General features: G+C 46.4%; 1 protein-coding gene across 1 annotated transcript; it reads left to right on the top strand.

Annotated features, from left to right (window-relative positions):
- The first annotated feature begins 9,410 nt into the window (after positions 1-9,410).
- nhlh2 (nescient helix loop helix 2) lies at positions 9,411-13,111 on the top strand. The gene is made up of 2 exons (XM_070994066.1): positions 9,411-9,995; positions 10,771-13,111. The coding sequence occupies exon 2, from the start codon at positions 10,810-10,812 to the stop codon at positions 11,179-11,181; it is 372 nt and encodes a 123-aa protein (XP_070850167.1). The 5' UTR covers positions 9,411-9,995; positions 10,771-10,809; the 3' UTR covers positions 11,182-13,111.
- The last annotated feature ends 6,674 nt before the right edge of the window (positions 13,112-19,785 follow it).

Raw genomic sequence — 19,785 nt, 5'->3', positions numbered from 1 at the left:
TTCTTCTGAGAACAAACCAACAAAGCACCTGAGCTATTAAAGAGCTCCGATTTTTCAATTTCATAACACAGAGAGCCGACAGCCTGTTTGCTGCACTTTGGATGACACAACAGATGTATTCACAAGGCAGCTTCCTCCCAACTAGCAGCAACGCACCCTGAAAAGGCACCTAAGCTCCTGTCACAAAAAGCTTGTAAATCTGCACTTAAATGAGAGCAAGCGAGAGGCCGACTGCTGCCTGCCTGCTGCGCCGCTGAAGAAATATGGCTCCATGAAGTTTGCAGCCAACACAAGTGGGAGACAGAAGCAGTGGCAGGCTGATATACTGTGTGGTTATACTGTTTCTGCACCAATATGCTGCTCCGATCAAAACTCCATGCTTGTGCATGCAGAGAAAAACAGCTGTGTGTGCGAGAGACAGAAAGAGAGACACTGCTTGAAGCCGCAAGCAGTTGTGTGCTCTGATCTCCCAAGGCTGTCTGTCCACACACACACACACACACACACACACACACACACACACACGCACACACACGCAGACCCCCTGATTCAGCCTCCTCTGGTATATTGATCCATTTTATTCTGCATCAATGAGATGCAGACAGCATCCCAGCGCCCACACCGCTCATAATCATGATATAACACTCAGCTGCACTGAAACCTGCCATAGGAAGGCAGCGGCCGGGATAATGAACAATATCAGGTGACATATCGACGTTGTCATGCACAGCCCATAATGGCACATAAATGTGATGTTAGGCTTGGGTTGGTGTGTCCGTGCAGCAGCAGGCACACAGCTGCAGACATGTTTTTGTCCTTAACACTGCTCAATACAGCGAGCAGGGAAGTTATGAAAGAAAAGGAGATGTGCACTTTTCAAGCTGGACCTTGGACAGCTTCATTCAGACGCTCTGCTGTGTGTGTGTGTGTGTGTGTGTGTGTGTGTGTGTGTGTGTGTGTGTGTGTGTGTGTGTGTGTGCGTGCGTGCGTGCGTGTGTGTGTGTGTGTGTGCCTGAACTTAAAATCCACTTTCCCCTGCTCCCTTTTCCCTTCAGCCTCTCCCCATCACATCCCAGCGTAGCCATGGCAACCATCCTGATCGATCCAGTGCCATCTAATACCAAATGTTTCTCCAAAGCAAAATTTAACAATCAGGCAGCCGTCAGCGGCTCGCCGGTCAGGTGACGGCTCCAGCAGAGGAGGATGATGGGAGCAGGGTCAGAGGCAACGTGCTGAGTTCAGCTCAGCAGAATTGAAATGATTGTTGTCCTAAGACAGAAATGCGCAGAGGAATAAAAGAACTGCTGAGACAGAGATCATTAATTTACTGTGAGTTTATGTGGAATTTAGAAACACAGAGTCTCCTGCTCCTGCAGCCTCTCTGCGTTTGGCTCTTTGTTTTTATTGGCCTTTGTGCGTTTGATTGTGTTTTCTCACTTTGCAGCTTTTTGTTTTTCTAAATGCTCCGCTTGAGTTCTTAAATTGGTTCAGATGTTGTCTTCATTTGCGTGTTTCGTGCGTTAGCTAGCTGCCAGAGCCACCATATAACACCAATGAAACAAAGAAAATAAAATGTAATGCGGGCCAGCAGCTGGAGGGGGTTTGGGTTTGTGCGAGGAGGGATGTGTCACGTTTACTTTATGTCAGCAGCCATGGATAGCTGGTCAGGGTTCAGGGTTCATGCTGTGATATTTCACCATGTCTCTGTTCCCTCCACTCACAGCGTTTGTATCCAGGAGCAGCGCGCGCTCTTCAGCCACGTCTCTCCGTCTTTCTGCGTCTTTTCATGTCTTTTGTGCGCGCGTGCGGAGGGCAGAAACCCTTCCAAAACACGAGTGGAAGCAAACACGCAACACAGACAGGAAGAAGACGTGGAGACGAGGGAAAGAGAGAGAAAGGATGAATGAAGAGAAAGCTTATTACCAGAAAACAGATGGCCCCCCAATTCACAGCGGCCCCGCGGGGACCTGGAGGGACAACTCTTTGCACCTCCGGGTTACCGGTGCTGCGGAGAGGGGTGGGGCGCTTAAACACCACTCCGTGTGTGTGCACTTTTGTTTGTTAACTTGTAAACAAAAAGCAAATTTGTGACATCTCTGGCAGGGAGCCACTCCGAGCTCCACGCGGTTTTTAAGATTTCCCAGGAGCTCGTGTTTAAAGAGCGTTTCATTCGGATCCGCAGACGACGACGACAACTCCGCTGCCCCTGAGGAGGAGTTGCCTCTTTTTCCACCACGGATGCTGTGAAACTGTCGGACTTGCATATTCAAAACGGCGGAATAATCCCTTAAAAAAAACCCCACACACACATATTTGGCGTCACCTTTTATTTCATCAAACCCATCAGTCAACATCATCGCTGGACGAGCTAATGTCACAACATCCGTAAAATGAGATCTCACACGCGCTCAGACATTCACACCCTTTCAGTGTATGTGTGCATATGCAACTGTACGAGTGGACACACGCACGCACGCACGCACGCACACACGCACACAGATGACAGGCAGCGAGTGGAAATGAAGGATTTGGAGTTCTATCCCGTTACATTATGCAGCAGATGGCGTTCAGGCCAAGCCCGGCCAGGCCTCTCCCAGGAGAGAAAGAGTGAGAGAGAGGGGAAGAGAGAAGATGGGGGAGGTGTAGAAAGAGGGGTGAGGGACAAAGCTGTTGTCTTTTTTTTTTTTTTTTAACTTGCGTGGATGCACGTGTTTGTTCCCTGTTTTTTGACGGGCTCCCTCTTGGGTCGCCTGTGGGACAGAATCCTCGTCGTCTCCTCTCCTCTCCTCACCTCTCCTCCCCCCCTCCTGGCCAGCTGAGGCTCCACCTGAGCCCAGCCACGGAGGCCCCGACCCCAGCTGACCCACTGCCAAGAGGAAGGAAGCAGAGGACAGAGGCGGGAAAAGGTGAGAGTGGAGGGAAGTAAAGAAGTGAGGCGGTGAGGCTGAAGCTGCAGGTGGAGCGCTGCATCAGAGGTAATGGACGGAAAAGTTGCATTTGTGTCATTATCTCTGTCTGAAAAGAGGAATCTGCCTGTCAGGAAAGCAGCTGTATACCTCCACTAATTTGAAGAGAATTCACACACACATGCACCGCAGTTGACTTGATCAAATGCCACAATCAATACGCACACACACACTGATAGACACACATACAAAGCGGCCTGTTAAGTCCCCCCAGATCTTTGCCCCCAGCGCTTTTTGTTTTGTGTTTTCCGAATTAATTGAGCCAACGCTCAAGTGTGGGGCCAGATGTCACTGTGACCTGTGGGGATTATTAGAAATCTGTTTCCCTCATTGTTTATGTGGACCCCTTCAAACCACGATTCCTCGCGCTCTTCCCGCTGAAGTTTCAGGGAGAAACAAGCCCCAAACCAGATTGCTAATGTTCAAAATCACAGTTTCCGGCTCCAAGAGCGGACACAGAGCCTGAATATCGACATCTGGGACATTCTGGGACTTTTCTGTCCTGCCTCCAATGACTATGGTCTGTGCCCAATGACCACCAGGGGCCCCCTGATGGCCTCCTGGTTTGGCCCGAACAGCGCTATGCTCCTTGGCAGAGCTCTGGGCCTAATGAACTCATCAGCCAGCTGGAAGCCCTGGATGGAGCAACGGGGGCCACTTGGGGGAAACTGGGGGGCCACAGGGAGAGAGAGAGAGGGGCAGCCGGCCGGGGTGCTAGGTATGAGAAATATGGAGGTGCGGGGTGGATGAGGAGAGCTCAGCTACTCGGTAAATGAGGCAGGTGCAGCTTGAGAGTGGGGGCTGGGGGCCAAGACAGGGGGGTCAGCAGGCAGGAGGAAGAGGTAAGGGAGGCGCTGGAAACAGAAAATGTAGGTCTGTGCAGAACAGGAGGGGAAGAGATGGAGTCAGGACTGGATCCAGTCTTCACAGGTCCAAACTGGACCTGTCTATTACTTGAAAGCTGGAACTCAGACTCATACAGAGCAGTGAGAGAAGAAATGTCAGCGCTGACTTCACAGCTGATCAAAACTAAACTTGTCGTGTCTTACCTGATGTGACGTTAGCTGTGCTGGCCATGACGCACAATTACCAAGAAGGATGCAGGCGTCCTGTTACTCCTCCTGCTGATTGAAACACCTGGTTAACATGCTCCTTATTCCAGCTCAAGACTCCACTTGGTGTCACGGTGACCGATGACAAACTGATTTAGAACCAGCTTTGCAGCATAACGATATTTCCATGATGATGAGTGTAAAATGTAAGAAGTTGTTGACATTTGCTGAAGCAGGACACTGGCTCTATGTGAAATGCAAACAACTCGTGATCTTTATTTATGGCGAATGTAAGCTGGCATAAGTTTTTCCGTGTAACGAGGGAGTGAAACGTGGTTTTGTGTGAACTGCCGAGCACAGCTGGGCCGTTTGCTGACTAATAACGCTTCCTCTTGCTCTCTGAAGTCATCACACTCATGTCAGCATCGTCAACAAGACGCTATCATCCTGTTCGCTGCACAATCAACAAACTCATCATCCTTCCTCCCATCGCTCACTGTTCGCTCCCAAGTGTTTTCTATCTGCTCCCACTCTGTGTGTGTGTGCGTGTGTGCGCCTGCACATCCATGCGACAGAGCGAGAGAAAGTGAGCACCTTTGTGTGTCCATATGTGTCTGGGTGGCGGAGAACGCACTGGGCGCCCTGCTGGGAGCACAGATGGTGCCGAGGCCTGCCACGGCAGCGCTGACGATGGCCACATTCTCACATGGGACCCCCAGCTTTCTGGATCCCACACCTCCTGTTCAGGCCTGAACTGACACTCCCCCACCCCCCTTCCTCTACCACACACACACACACACACACACACACACACACACACACACACACACACACACACACACACACACACACACACACACACACAAGGCCAGGGTCCAGGCCACTGCCTATTTCACTACCCTGGAAGAAAAGACAGAACACAACACATGGACGAGTTGGCGGTCACACACTGCCCAGAGTGTTCCCCTGTGCGTGTGTGTCGCAGTGATGTAAGCGATGCAAATGTGACGAGTCGAGCTTCATCACTGTCAGCTTTAGAGTTTCTGGGACTAAACGCTCAGTCGCCACAACTTTCTCCTTTTTGTGTCTTGCACTTGGTCTTCATTTCTGCACTCTTTCATTTTTCTGCTCCTCTCTCCGGCCTCCGATTCCCTCCCTCTCCCCTCTCCCCTCTCCCCTCTCCCCTCTCTGGTCCCGGATGCCCCCTGTGGCTTGCCGTGCACCTGAGAGAAGCCTCATACATCTCCTGACAAAGTGACTAATCCTTCCCATTTCACAGCTCCATCCCACTGCTCCCCGAATGTTCAAAACTGTGTGTATGTGTGTGAGTGCGTGATGGGTGACAGGTGGGATGTATGTCACACAAGTTCAAGGTGTTTTTTTGTCGTAACAAGCGGCTCAGACAGCTGTGGGGTCCGCTGAGCTCTGACTGATTAGAGAAATAACTCCATCGCAGGCGTCTCATCAGAGTGGCATCTCTTCCTGATGACAGCTCCTTTAAAATGACGACCACCCACACGCACGAAAAGGGGATTTTTACGCTCTTTAAAGTATTTCAATTTTGGATCCTTTCCAAAAAATCAGGTTTCAAATTTGCATCTTATTTCTGCAGAAACTCTGCAATATTAGGCCTCAGCTGCATTGGTGATATAAGCCCTGCAAAGAATAATCATAAGCACAAATCAGTGTGCAGCTTCCTGCGTGTCTGCCAGTTCTCAATGATTATGGGAAGCACAGCGAGGGGGCGTTTCAGCCCAGACTAAACTTCTGTCCCTAAAGTGGTCTTTTTAAAGGAACATTTCACCCTGAAATGTATAAATGCAGCCTTTTGTGTGCTTTTTACAGGTGTAACAAGTTGGATTTGTTCATTTCAATAGCTTGCAAGAGCCGAAATGAAACATTTCACCACGCAGCCTTGGGGTTGAAATATTCCTTTAATGCAACAATAGTGACCTCTTTGAGTTGTGTGAAAAGCATCAGTCGTCAATAGGCTGCTGGATCAGCCGCGCTGAATGAGTACGCTGGGTGTGTTTTTACATATTTGTGAGCCGTGTTGAAGACAAATTAAACATTGCTGTAAAATAAATGAAAAAGAAGAGAAGAGATAAACGTTTTCCTTGAATATGGAGAGCGTCTGCTATCATCATCTCACATGTTTTATTGGATAAATAGAGACAAAGTGATCTGTGACCTTATTCCTTTAGACAGGGTGCTGAGACGCACTCATCTTTTTCTTGACTCAAAGGCCTCGCAGACGTTCTACCTCCCAGCATTCACTCTCCTTTAAGCTCTGTGTTTGGTCTCCACCGGCTCCTGAAGGAAACATGTGGCTCTTCAGCTGCTGAACGCTCACCAGCGAGCAGCTAACTTTGCCTTTTTGCTGTTTGCCAAAACTGAAACGTTGCAGACAGTGAAAGAAAAACACTGAAAGATGCTGAAGAGGCTCCGCTGAGCTGAACCGCAGTGTCGGGTGGTGTTTCTCTGTGGGTTTGTCACTGCAAGTATAATTTTTCACACACAAGTTGTCATTTTGATTCATTGTTAACATCGATCAGAGCAGCCTTAACTACAAGATGAAGCCTCGGAAATTAAAAAATACTCAATCGTGTCATTAATGTTCACAGTCTTACGTCCGATCGCTGCCTGTGTGTCACAACAGTCATTGTCTCATGCAGAAGTGTGGCTTCATGTGAGCTTCAGTGCATAAAAACAAATGTCTTTTCCCAGCAAACGTCATGACTAAAGCGAACGTCATCCTTCTGACTGAAATGACCGCTCTCTGGTGACTACACCTCCCTGCAGTTTGCCTCCCTGTCCACACAGTCAGTACATCAGCTGGGGGATGTAATTGCAGCAGGCACAAACAAAACAGCCTTGGAGGGGTCCTTCATGTCTTTGGCCGAGGGCCTTACGGACTGAGGAGGGGTCCGGGCGACGCAGACCACCAAGCATCTCCACTTCTCCGTCTGTGGAGCAATTAGGGTGGTGGGGGTGTGTGTGTGTGCTGTGTGTGTCCGTGGGCTCCAGCTGTCAGGAGGCCTCTGTCTTCTGGTCCTGACATGTCTCCGATACACCCCGCTGTGAGTCTCTCTGTGTCACACACACTCCACGGACCGGCCGGAGCCCAAGGCGAGCTGTCCGTCATCTCACACACATGTGCACATTCTCTCTCACGCACGCACGCACATGCATGCTGAGCCTTCACTGATATGGTCCTTCTGGCACTGTTGTAGTACTTCTCTCTGTCCCTCACAGTGTGTGTGTGTGCGCGCGTGTGTGTGTGTGTGGTGGCAATAAGCATGGCGGTGGCTGCAGGCCACGGCAAGTCATCCGTGCTTCCCCTTATCGTTTTAATCACCTCGTTAGGCGCAGCTAGTCCCCACACTCACTGGCCACTGCCCCTCCTCTGGAACCATGCCCTCCTGACCCAATGCTGGTGGTGCCAGTGGGCACAGGGATGCATGATGGGAAGAGCGGAGCAAGAGAAAGAGAGAAGGGAAGGCTCGGTCAAGATTTCTTTAAAAATCGTTGCTCTGGCGCTGCAGATTTGTGTCTGTGGATAAATACAGGCAACGTCAAAACACATAAATCTACATTATTACAGCGTTAAAAATACTGTCAGTTTGATCCCAGAGCCAGGGAGGCTGTGTCTCTGAGCGTGTGTGACAGGTGGGCAGCAGGACTTGAATAAAAGTAAAATATGATGCGTCTGCTGATCGTATGAAATTACCAGCAGATAAACCTGCAGTAAGCAAGACAGCGTGCAGGAAAATGGGAACGTTTCTCCCCGTTGCTTTAAGAAAAGTACATTTCAAGCCCAAACCGGCAAACTCAGAGTCTGCTCTCAAATATTTTGGCAACAGCACCTGAAATTTATTATTAGAGTGTGACAATTATTTTGAATTTGATCAGATTTGCTTTTCCATGAGCCTAAAAAACCATCTTTGCACACCTGAATGTGTGACAGATGCAACAGGGGGCAGCAGGACGCGTTAGTCCCACCCATAAGTGTAGCCACAGCCATCTGGATAAGCGCACACATCCAGGGAAAATATTCCTCACAAATTAGCAGAGTGATTGCATTTTCTGCCACTTTGCACTGAAATTCAAAAGGAAATGTTGCACTTAAACTGCATTTATTTGACAGCTGCGGTTACTTGTTACCTTGCAGATTCATATCTAACATTAAAGTCCTATTTGAAAACATGAAAATACGACGTAATGCTGAAGAAATCCAGTCTCTCCTCTCGTCTTTAATCCTCTCATGACCCTGCAGCTCTACCTTGTGACCCTGGAGGGGCCCGACCCACAGGTTGGGAACCACTGGACTGAACTAACTGCATATAAAGTAGTTCACCTGGCTCCACCTGGAGCACCTCCAACAGGAAACACACTGATGCATCAGCCAGAGAACACAGTGATAACACATCTGTACTTTTACTTTTTATCCTATTCTATTCTATTATTTATATCATCAAAAACTAATACAGCGATCACAAATATATTTGAAAGATGTGAAGAAAAAATGTTTAATTTTATATGAAAACGAGGAAGCAAATATGAAACGTTGATGTGTGTCGTGTGAAGAAAAGGAAAAATGATGCAGATCTAATGACACAAACACAAAAGGTAGAATTATTGTTTTAATCCCTGCTTTTATTAACCAAAGCACAATGCTCAGGTGTGTGACTCAGGTGTGCCAGTGAGGAAATAAAGGTCTTGCAGTCCCACCCACAGGTGTAGCAGTGTCCAGCTGCCACAGCTGGTAGGAATCATTAAGGACTAACAGTGACAAATCAAACACGTCGATGAGTAAACTCACCATATCTCTATGAAAACAAGGAATCAAATATGAGCAAAGAAGAAGTTTCATTTCAGTCTCTGATGCTCTCACTCACAATCAAATTATACACTTTGATCGTTTTCCAAAAGCTGTTGTTGAATTTTACCCCCTGGGGAAAATGATCCCTTATCTTATCTTATCTTATCTTATCTTATCTTATCTTATCTTATCTTATCTTATCTTATCTTATTATGACGGTGGAGAAAAATAAAATCATTTTTGGAGTTAATTTTTTTAATCATCTCTATGCACCGACACCATGCGCACGTGCACAAACTCACAGCGTATTTTACTTATTTATTTATTTCTTTAATTTTTTTTGGCCATCCTTTATCATGCACACATCTCTGCTTTCCCTTTGCCCACTACTCCCACGGGAGGGAGAGCGCTTGAGGGCTGAGGGGCGTGAAGAGAGAGGGAGGGAGGAGGTGTGTGTTTGTGAGTGTGTGTGTGTGAGAGAGGGGGGGGGGGGGGGGGGCGGAGGGCGAGGGAGGGAGGGGGGCGGTGTTAGACAATACCATTCCTCAAATATATTCCATCCCCTCCGTCCCTGAAGTGAGCCTTTATTAGTCGGGATCGTTTGGATCTTATCTCGCATATGACACTCGGTGGAAGAAAGACTGGAGGAAAACAAGCAGAGAGGCGGATTATCTGCGCGCCGCTTCCGATCCGCTGCCTCCCTGACGCGGCGAGCCGCGCTTATCTCGCCCCTTTATCTCCATCTTCCACAGGCGGATGGACGAGTAGCCCCGGCCGCACTTTCTCCACTATCTGCCCACCTCATCTATTGTCTCTCCATCGCCGGCATCACACGGGGCGCTGACTGATCCCCGCGCACACCCTCATCATCCTCTTCCTCTCGCCGCCTGATCGCGTTCCTCTCACTTCGGGACTGTTTGACGCTCGGCCTCGTGCGATGCCCACGCTGCAAGTTCGCGGGCTGAAAAAGTAAAACTAGTTTGTTTTTCTGAATCTTCTCCATCTCTCGTTTCCGTGAGGCTCGTCCGTGTAACACCTGATGGTTGTTTGCTCGCTGGAATATGAGTTAATTTGGAGTTGAAGCTCCGCTCAAGAGCGTTTTTTAAGTTCGTTTCCAGACATTTTTTTTTTTTTGCCTCCCAACTCTTTGTCAAGGTGAGTCTCAAATGTGGGAAAAATCTGCACACACTTTGTTTTAAAATATCTGTCCCTCCATCACCTATTTGTGTCTTTTTCTGCTCCACTCGTTCTTCTTATTTTTACTTTCCTGCTTCTCTAAAAACAAACATCACGTCCAGCAGATGTCAACATTATTTTTGCCGTCTTATGCCTCCATGCTGTCAAGTCACTGTGGCCTCAGCCAAGCAGATGTGTTCATCACACTGTGACAGATGGCCAATTCTGATTATGTTAATTCACAAAAAAAGGGGAGTTTCTCCTTCATAAATGATCACAACCTACATTATCTTTATCTAAAAGGCGAGCAAATAAAAAATGAAGCAGAAATCTGATCAGACACTTTGAAAATGTCGTGTTTTTACCGATTGCTCGGCCCTTTTTAAGGCCTCGGGCTTTGATAAATTAACCATTACACGACTTTTTCGAGCCATTCATTATTTATGGAGTTTAATGTTATTATGCAACGAACGTCGACTGCTTTTGGATTTATGGGGGGCCCTGGCACTCAAACAAGCACCCGCTGTGGGATTTCTCAAACTGTGGCCCCAGGATGGAAAAAACACCCAAAACATTTACATTTAACTGACATTTTTAATATTCTTCGTGAGTTTCGATCAGACGTATTTAGAGGAGATGCTCTGCAGGCTCCGTGCAGAAGATTCAGAGCACGCAGGTGCAGCTCACCTTGGGCTGCGTGGGGAGAGAACAGCTCAAATCAGTGTTTTAACTCTTGGTTTTGTCCACATTGCAGCTTCTTAAGGAGGAGTGACTGCCAGCGCCGAGAGCAAAAATGATGCTGAGCCCGGACCAGGCTGAGGCGGACCTCTCCTGGACGCAGTCCGACCCGGAGACGATGCTCAACGGCCTCAAGTCGGCTGGCTGCGGCTCGGACGAGCCGGCGGAGGGCGAGGAGAGGGCCAAGTGCAAAGCCGACCAGCCCCTGAGCAGGGAGGAGAAGAGGAGGAGGCGGAGGGCCACGGCCAAGTACCGCTCGGCCCACGCCACCAGAGAGAGGATCCGGGTGGAGGCGTTCAACGTGGCCTTCGCGGAGCTGAGGAAATTACTCCCCACCCTGCCCCCAGACAAGAAACTCTCTAAGATCGAGATCCTCAGACTGGCTATATGCTACATCTCCTATCTCAATCACGTGCTGGATGTCTAAAAGTGAGACAGAAACGGCTGGGTTGGTAGTTTGGACTCAAGCGCGTGCTGGGCGTCAATTGGCCAATGGCAAGGTTGACTGATGACGGGGAAATTTAAAGCTGGTGTTTTCAGAGCTTCCCACAGCTGAGGGTTTGCGCAAACCTTTAAATTTGATCCATTTCCGGGTGAAACGTCATGAATTGTATTCTTGACAGCCGGCTCCCCCTGAGATAAATTACAGAATCAAAATAATAATAATTCACGGAAGACAGAAAAATTACACTTTGCCCGAGATTTGAGCCTCGTGATTGGCTCATTAGGCTACATATGCGCTGTGACACGAGCTCCCGGCTTTGACTTTAAGGACTTTAATTAAATCTTTAATGACACCACACTAACAAACTTGAAATCCTTTAAAAAAAAAACAAACAAGTCCACCAGTTCAGCCTTCAGGGCCTAAATCTATCCATCAATCTGACGCCCACCTGTTCCCGGATGCTGGGACTTTGCCGTACCTTGATTTGACAGAGCTGACCCCCCCAGTCTGAGTCCAGTGTTGCTGACTGTGGCGTGAAGTTTGCTCCGGGTGAAAGCCTCCAGACGCCCACTGAACGAGCACGAGTCGTTTGAGATGCAATAATGAGAAGAAAGATCCTTTTCCGTTCATACAGTGAGGGAGGACGAGCTGCACGAGCCCGCAGGCTTTCATGACCCCCCCCCCCCAAAAAAAGATCCAGTGGCGAGAATGCGTGTGTGTGTGTGTGTGTGTGTGTGTGTGTGTGTGTGTGTGTGTGTGTGTGTGTGTGTGTGTGTGGTGGGGGGGTTATCATGAATGTCAAACAGAAATTTCCAGAGAAACTTTAATTTGATCTCCACATTAATTGATCAGTTTAATCCCACCTGATGTCACGAATATACAAAAAAAAAGCCCCCCCCCTCGCGCCCCCCCCTCCTCACTGTGTCATTTCGAGGTGTCATGAAACAAACACTGGGGCATTTTTCAGATCGAAACGAAAGGATGTAAACGAGATAGCTGCTTTAGATCTAGTTTAGACGATGTTTTCCGTAAAGGAAGAAAAAAAAAAGGATTCAATGCGTAAGTGCCACTTATGACATATAAAATTGTGACCTTAATCATTTTTAAAAAGTGTATGAATTATTTATTTAATTGTGTTAATATTTAAGGCTGATTTATTTATGTTGATATCATAGGCTGGCGTCTTTTTGTATAAATGTATATTGTTTGTTGCTTCTATATTTTAGGCTGTGAAATTGAACTTGGAAAGTGATGGTGTTCTCTTAAAAATGGCACTTTCTGTTAATCCATAGCATAACTTATTCGTTTGATGTATGTTTGATGTCTTATTTTTTTTTTAATTTGGGGTTTTAATGTCACGTCTGTTGTCTATCAATAGCAACGATAAGCACTTCAAGATGGAGCTCCACGGCCCCATAAATGTTTGTTTCCCTAATTTGTTGTGTTCAGAGGTTGCTCAGAAAACGAATTGGGCTGCTTAAAAAACAAATCATTCGATTAAAAAATGACAGAATAGTGTCATCATGCGGAGAATGATTATGTCAAACAGTTTCTACCACCAAGGGGTTATCACACCGTTCAGAGGCAAACCTCTTTTTGCTGTTACCAAAAAATAATATGAATAATTTCGAAAAATAGCCTGAATTTATCCTCAATGTTTTGATGTTTTTACTTTGATGGATCGGTTTATTTATTTGTCTGCTTTGTATTACGAAATTCAATAAGTAATTTTATAGTGAAGAAGAAAAAAAACATATCCTCTATCCAAAGATTTTTTGTCTCTTCAGGGTTGTGTAGGCTACTTGTTGCTTTATGCAGATCTTTTGTAGTAGAGGTATCGTGACAGCTGGTTTCTAATGGACAAACTTTTCATATTTTCCGGTGTTATTTTTAATTAAAACGGAAATACTTGAAAAAAAAAAACCTTTCCTGTCTTGAAACTTTTTTTTTTTTAATGTAGAAAATAATGAGGGAGCAGCTCTTATTCAGCTGATCGCGGTGATGGCGCACGGTGACGTCAGGGTCACGCTCCTGTAGAACGCGTGCGCACACGCACGTGTGCCGAGGTGATATAAGTTCTCATGCAAATCAGCGCACAAGCTTTCAAATGGCTTCCTGAACACACACACACACACACACACACACACACACACACACACACACACACACACACACACACACACTCACATTTAGCCTGTTGTACACACACATACACACACACACACACACACACACACATACACACTGACAGGGCAAGGTGAAATAAGTGCAAACCAATGCAGATAGCAGAAAACTCACCCTGCACACACACAGTGGTCAGCAGCTAAAGGCAGTGGTAGCCTACATGTGTGCTCCTGGCTGAAAGGCTCTCTGCCTCCCCAGAGAGGGGGCAGGTGTTACTCCAGACGAGCCAAGACAACCAAATTACTGGCCGTCTGGCACCTCCCGTGGGAAACCCAGGGAGAGAGGAGGGATGGGAGAGATGGAAATTTATGAGCGAGCGAGCGCCGAGATGTAATATTGCCAAATGGTATGAACAAAAAGATCCAAATATTTATATTCATTGGTGATATAGACGCCTATTCCCTTCGACCGCGCTATAAAAAGCTTGTAGATGAGCTGCAGAAGAGGAGACGTGGAGGATGTGCCAATGCTTTTATCCAGGCTTCATTAGATTATCATGAGTGAACCTGTTTTTTCCTTCACAAGCACGGGTGGCCCCAGTGGGAATCGAACCCTTCACCCTGGAAATGCCACAGTTAATCTGCTCCGATTGAGCAACAGAATGCATTATGTCAAAGATGTGATTAGACACCATAAAGGTCCATCTATCTATCTATCTATCTATCTATCTATCTATCTATCTATCTATCTATCTATCTATCTATCTATCTATCTATCTATCTATCTATCTATCTATCTTGAGGTGGCAGCTGCAGCGGTTTTAGCAAATCTTTTTATGTGTGGAGACTGAAGGCAGCATGAAACGTCCTTTGCTTTCAGCTCAAGGGCCTCCTGCCTCGTCTTTTTTCTGTTTGGCATCTGTCAGTTTGTCACTCACCTGGCCGACTCTCTTCTTCTACCTTCGCTGCGCCCACACAAACTTTGTACGCTGACAAGGCTGCTTTTACTTGTCAGGCTCACATTTTGGAGATCAACTTAAAGCGAGACTGTAACTTTTGGAAGAAGAAATAACACGTTCCTCTTCTTAGGAATGAAAAGTTCAATTCATTAGCGACACAACACACCTTTGCTATATTTCAGTGACTCAGGGGTTTTGCTGCTACAGCACCAGTTGGTCTGGTATGACCAGTAGCTGCTGGCTAACATTAGCAAAAGCCACATACAGTGTGTATAATTGCTATTTTTATAATAGCAAAGGCTCAAATTCACCTGAACCTGCTTTATGGAGATTCAAAGTGAGTTTCAGCTCGTTGTTCAGCTGCAGTCTTACTGTTTTGTTTCACCCTCATCGCTCTCATGGTGTCGTTTTTTGACTGTTTCCTGCAAAGACAGCTCTGAAAACCCACCGTGCACCACCTGCTCAGCAGCAAACGGCAGGCAGACACAGTTACAGGCTAGCTGGTGAACACAAATATTAGTGTGGGTGGAGACCAAAAGCAGAGGTAAAAGAAGAGCAGAAACAAGAGGAGCCAGTTCAGCATCGGTCTGCTCTCAGGCCTCAGCAGAAACTCTGCTTCTTCTTCTCGCCTCTTTCGCTCGACTTTACATGCAGCGGCGCCGCCTCGACGACTCACTTGGCGCGCCGTCTGATAGCACAGTAACAGAAACATGTCTCCCAGCAGAAGAACCATCACAGGAGCCGCAAAATAAACCCGAAGCTGGCACCGGCGTCAGCCCGCATCACTTCAAATGTTTGCTAATCATTTGATTTTCATTAGAACATTGAAACGTGACTGGCCCAATATTTCAGACAGCCCCGTCGAGGCTTTTACCAAAACAAAAAGAAAGAAAAGAACGCCAATATGTTGCATCAACAGATTGTCCTCTTCAGAACACAAAACAAGCTCTGCGATTCTGGCATGGCGTGGAGATAGACTTCTGCTCAAGCTTATTGAATGGAGGAGTCCATCTGCACGTCGCCGTGAAGCACTACAAGGCCATTTGTGCTCCTCATCCCAAAAGCTTCCGCAGCATCAGTCCTCTTCAATTTATTCTTTACAAACCCCCAGAAGGGGCAGGGGAGAGGAAAGTGACAGGCGAAGCCCAAACTGCTGAGGGCACTGAACAGCCTGGCTGACAGTGTGGCCGGTGCACGCCTGTGTGTGTGTGTGTGTGTGTGTGTGTGTGTGTGAGAAAGTACCACGTTTCACCACAACCCCCCACCCTCCTTGCACTGTGGGCTTATGTAATGGTGGAGGCCGCGGAGTGACCATATGTCAGGAGGTGTGTGCAGACAGCAGGGGATTATACAGCGGCCATTATCAATGTTTGGACATCCTTCTCCTCATCATCATTCAGGTATACTCAAAGCCAGGAGGAGACACACAGACACACACACACGGCGCTCGACACACACCCATCTCATTCTGAGAGCTCACTAGCTCTGTGTAAATTGGACAGAAAGAGTATGACAACAAACAGCCATATGTTCGCAGTGCGAGGAACAACATTTGGGCTTTTTGTGCTGCCTCGTTTTTTCGCCCTCTCTTTTATTCTCCATGTCGTCGGGTATTATGGAAGTGTTCATGTTCAAGGCGAGAACTCCCCCGTCAATATTGCATCTCTGCCCCCCCTTCCTCCCTCTCTCATCGAGGTGTGTGTTTGTGGGAGTGCGTGAAGCATGCACGTCCCTGTGAGGGTGTGTGTGTGCAGCATGAAGGGTGCTCGTGTGCAGAAGTACAAAGCCTGGTCCATGTGTTGAAATGCAGCCCCCGGGATGGGCCGTATTATCCCTGCCTACTTCACCAGCAGGGTCCCGGGGCTCGAGCTGGCTCGTGGCCTTTTGTCTCCAAACAGATGGAAATGGGCAGAGGAGAGGAGAAGTGGAGAATCGGGGGGGGGGGGGGGGGATAGAATGGACAGAGGAAGGAGAAGGGGAGGGGATGGGAGGGAGAAAGAGTCAGTCTGTTCTCATTAAGTGCTGTATTGAAGACGACGTCCCCCAACAATGCGTCAGCAGCCGCGGATGGTCCCCCTCTCATTCAGGCTCACGCTCGGACCATCTGTACCGCCGGCCTGTCGTGAGGTGTGTGTGCATGCATTAGGCCCCGGCACACGGCCCAATCTGGCGAGTTAAAACGCGGATATTCATTGGGTTTCAATTTGGTTAAGATCTTTTAAATCCAATTGTTCGGGCCTTTGTTGTGGACGCCTCATTGGTTGTGAGTCAGCGTGAGTCAGAAGAGGAGTTTATTCAACATCCTGCTGTCCCTTTTTGGAGTCTCAGAGGGCACACACACACACACACACACACACACACACACACACACACACACACACACACACACACACACACACAGCCAAGATGCAGATTTATAATTACTGAATCATAAAGACATTAAGGAAGAATTATCTCAACTTTAATCCTCTGTTATTATGGCTGAAAAATGAATTATTTGCTCATCGCTGCCCCGTCTTGATCTTAATTCTCTCATTTTATCATTATTGCAGAGCAGAATGGTCCATTAGGACTGCAATTAATGACTGTTTTCACAATCGGCTAATCTGCAGATTATTTTCTCCATGAACCCGTGAGTTTTTCAGTTCCCAGAGACAGAAAAACCGAAGAGCTTACTCTCATAAAAGTCAAAGAAAATCAGAAAATACTCACATTTGAGAAGCTGGAAGCGGTGAATTTTACACCAATCTTACTTTACAATTCAGGTGCATTTTAAAATGCATTTTTATTGTCTCCCCACATCACTTCCAGGGGCCTGTTCAGCCTGCTAGCCGTGGGCCCCTAGGAACTAGCTAAAAATGCAAGAGCTGAAGGCCCCTTATCATTTCACTACTTTAGTGATGCATATTTGTACTACACAGGTTTGCAGTTAAGAGCTCATCAACTTAAGGCCTCAGGGCCCCTGAAGGTCAGGGGCCATTTCCCCATTTTGGTGATGCAGCCTTGGTTATTTGTCACTATTTTTGTCTCGACTTTACAATTACTATTGATGTCAGCGTATGTGCATTTGTAGCTTTTATTGCATCATGGTATTTTTTCTTTAAAGTGCTGGAGATGAAATGATAAAATGAAACCTATAAATTACAGCTTATACATATTTTTTCATGTCATTCCGTCTCCATGGCCCACTCTTAACCATTGCATACAGTAAATATACCCACTCTGGAAAAATGCGGGTTGGGCCTTTAAAGCTAATTTGTCACACACTGAGCGTAATTGGCCCCTGAACAGAGAGTCTCATCTGGCTGACTGTGAAGACGCCCTGAAAAAGCTCTCGCTCATCCCGCTGCAGACAGAGTCTCTGGATGTGTGTGCATGCGTGCGGTCTCATAAACTGCATCTCTTCCCACTTCGTCTTCATTTTAATGCGCTTTCATTTTTCTCCTCTATTTACCAAAAACCTCTCTAAACTCATAAACTCCGTGTCTTTGGGGAGGAATCCATCCATCTTCCGGACACCAAATTGAATTGATCTCAGGGGCCCCTACCTCGCCTTCTCAATAGGGGCCATCTGCGCGCGCGCTTCCCACTTTGAATAAACATGAAAAAGTGACAGCACGTGCTGCTGCTGCTCGCCGTCACACGACGCGCGTGCCTACGAGGGTGCCTCGCGCTCCCAGTCAGCTGCGTAATCTGATTTCACCGCTTTCACTGCAGCTGATTGATTCACACATCCGGACATGGAGGTCTTCTCTTATGTGGTATAGATGATATATTATTATTCTAAAAATAGTTTTAATTAGTCATTTCATCATAGTATTATTATTATTTTACTTTTAAAATTGCAAAATTATTTCTGAACAAACAAGCAGATTGACACAAGAAGAACACAAAAAACTGTGATTTAAGTCAAGAGGCGGATTTATTATTCATTTTAAAATACTCAAAGTGTAAAAAACAAAAACAAAACATATTTAGAAACCATTCATTAGTCATTTATCTAAAATGTTTTGATGAGCATTTTGAAGCTCGGGTCATGTGATGGCGGAGAAGTGCCACATGGTGGCGCACTAATGTTAAACTAGGATGCTTGAAAGCTGCTGATACAGATATCCTGGGAGAGAATCAGCATGGAAGAGATGTTTATCCATAGAAAATGAAGCTAAACTATAATTAAAAAAGAAAACAGTAGCCTGTATGAGAAGTCATTTTTAAATGATTAATTTAACTGCTGAATTCTGAAATCTTATTAAAGTAAACGTTGATACTGTTCATGGTCTTTGTTTCATAAAAGTCGAATACATAAAGTCACTAAAGGAGAATTAAACTTACCCCTGCCCATCTCCCATCCCCCATCTTTGACACTGCACTGCTGTTTATTTGGCTCTCCATGGGGAGGGAAAGGGGTCGTGTCCCAGTCATGACCTCCATTGTGTTCTGGAGGGGATGAGATATATCTAAGGGTGTGTGGTGTGTGTGTTAGAGTAAGCATGCAGTTCAGAGGAGGACAAACTATTGATTCATACAAAGCCGTGTAATTGCTGGAGGCATCTGTTGCCTTGTGGTTTGAACTTTCCTGTGTGTTTAGACCTGAATGAGCCGGCCTGAGAGCCACCTTTGTCTCTTGACACGATAGAGGACGATTGCAGAAATAACAGAGAGATGTGAAATCAGTCGGTGGGGATGTGTGCTGTGATTGATTTTGTGTAACCTCAAGTTAATCAGATGTACTTATAGAGGTTAAAGGGGCCGTAGTGTAGGAATTATAAATCATGTCTAAATGTAAAGAAACAGCATTCTTACAAACATGCAACCTTTAACAGGCTTTTTGTTGTTGTTTTATTATTGAGTGCAACAGCTAAAACCTACAAATTAAACAAACAAGGATTTAATAGTAGACATAATAATCATTATAATAACAGACATCATGCAGTTACTGTGATTTAAATGAGTTTAATTTAATTATTGGTTTAAATGTTAGTGGAAGTGTGTTAAATACGGCATGTGTTTTTACATGTAGGCTGTGTGTATAGTAGTAAAGTATAATGATAATAGATATTGAAACATAAGTAATCAATAGGTAATAATAAGGGAAGAATGGAAATAGCCGACTATATAAACAGTTTGTATGCATATGAAATGTCAGTTATTGAATGAGATCCTGGTATGGGTTGAGGGGCGGTGTGTGTGCGTGTGTTTGGATGTTTGTATGAGGGGCAGTGACGTGTGTGCACTTGTGAATATTATCATGCTGATAAAAGTGTGTAAGTACACAGTTTATTTTAAGTCCCAGGGGCCTTTTGTCACAGGGACCAACGCCATGCTAACATCCAGGTTAGCCTACAAAGGGACGTCATCCCCGCCGCTCTGTTCAAATCAACGCCTCACACCCTTAGGGGCGTCCTGAACCCCAGGTTGAAAGCCACTCCTTTGAACAGACATTTTAATCTACTATTAAACTGAACAAAGTGACAAAGTCTCTTCCTCGTGAGACACTCTGCAAA

This window comes from Chaetodon trifascialis, chromosome 24, assembly GCF_039877785.1.
Source record: "Chaetodon trifascialis isolate fChaTrf1 chromosome 24, fChaTrf1.hap1, whole genome shotgun sequence".
Lineage (NCBI taxonomy): Eukaryota > Metazoa > Chordata > Actinopteri > Chaetodontiformes > Chaetodontidae > Chaetodon > Chaetodon trifascialis.
The sequence above is the reverse complement of the archived record's forward strand: the minus strand, read 5'-3'. Positions and strand labels throughout refer to the sequence as shown.

What these genes read in the sequence shown, in the direction of transcription:
- nhlh2 (XM_070994066.1), top strand. Translation starts at nt 10,810, where the DNA reads ATGATGCTGAGCCCGGACCAGGCTGAGGCGGACCTCTCCTGGACGCAG.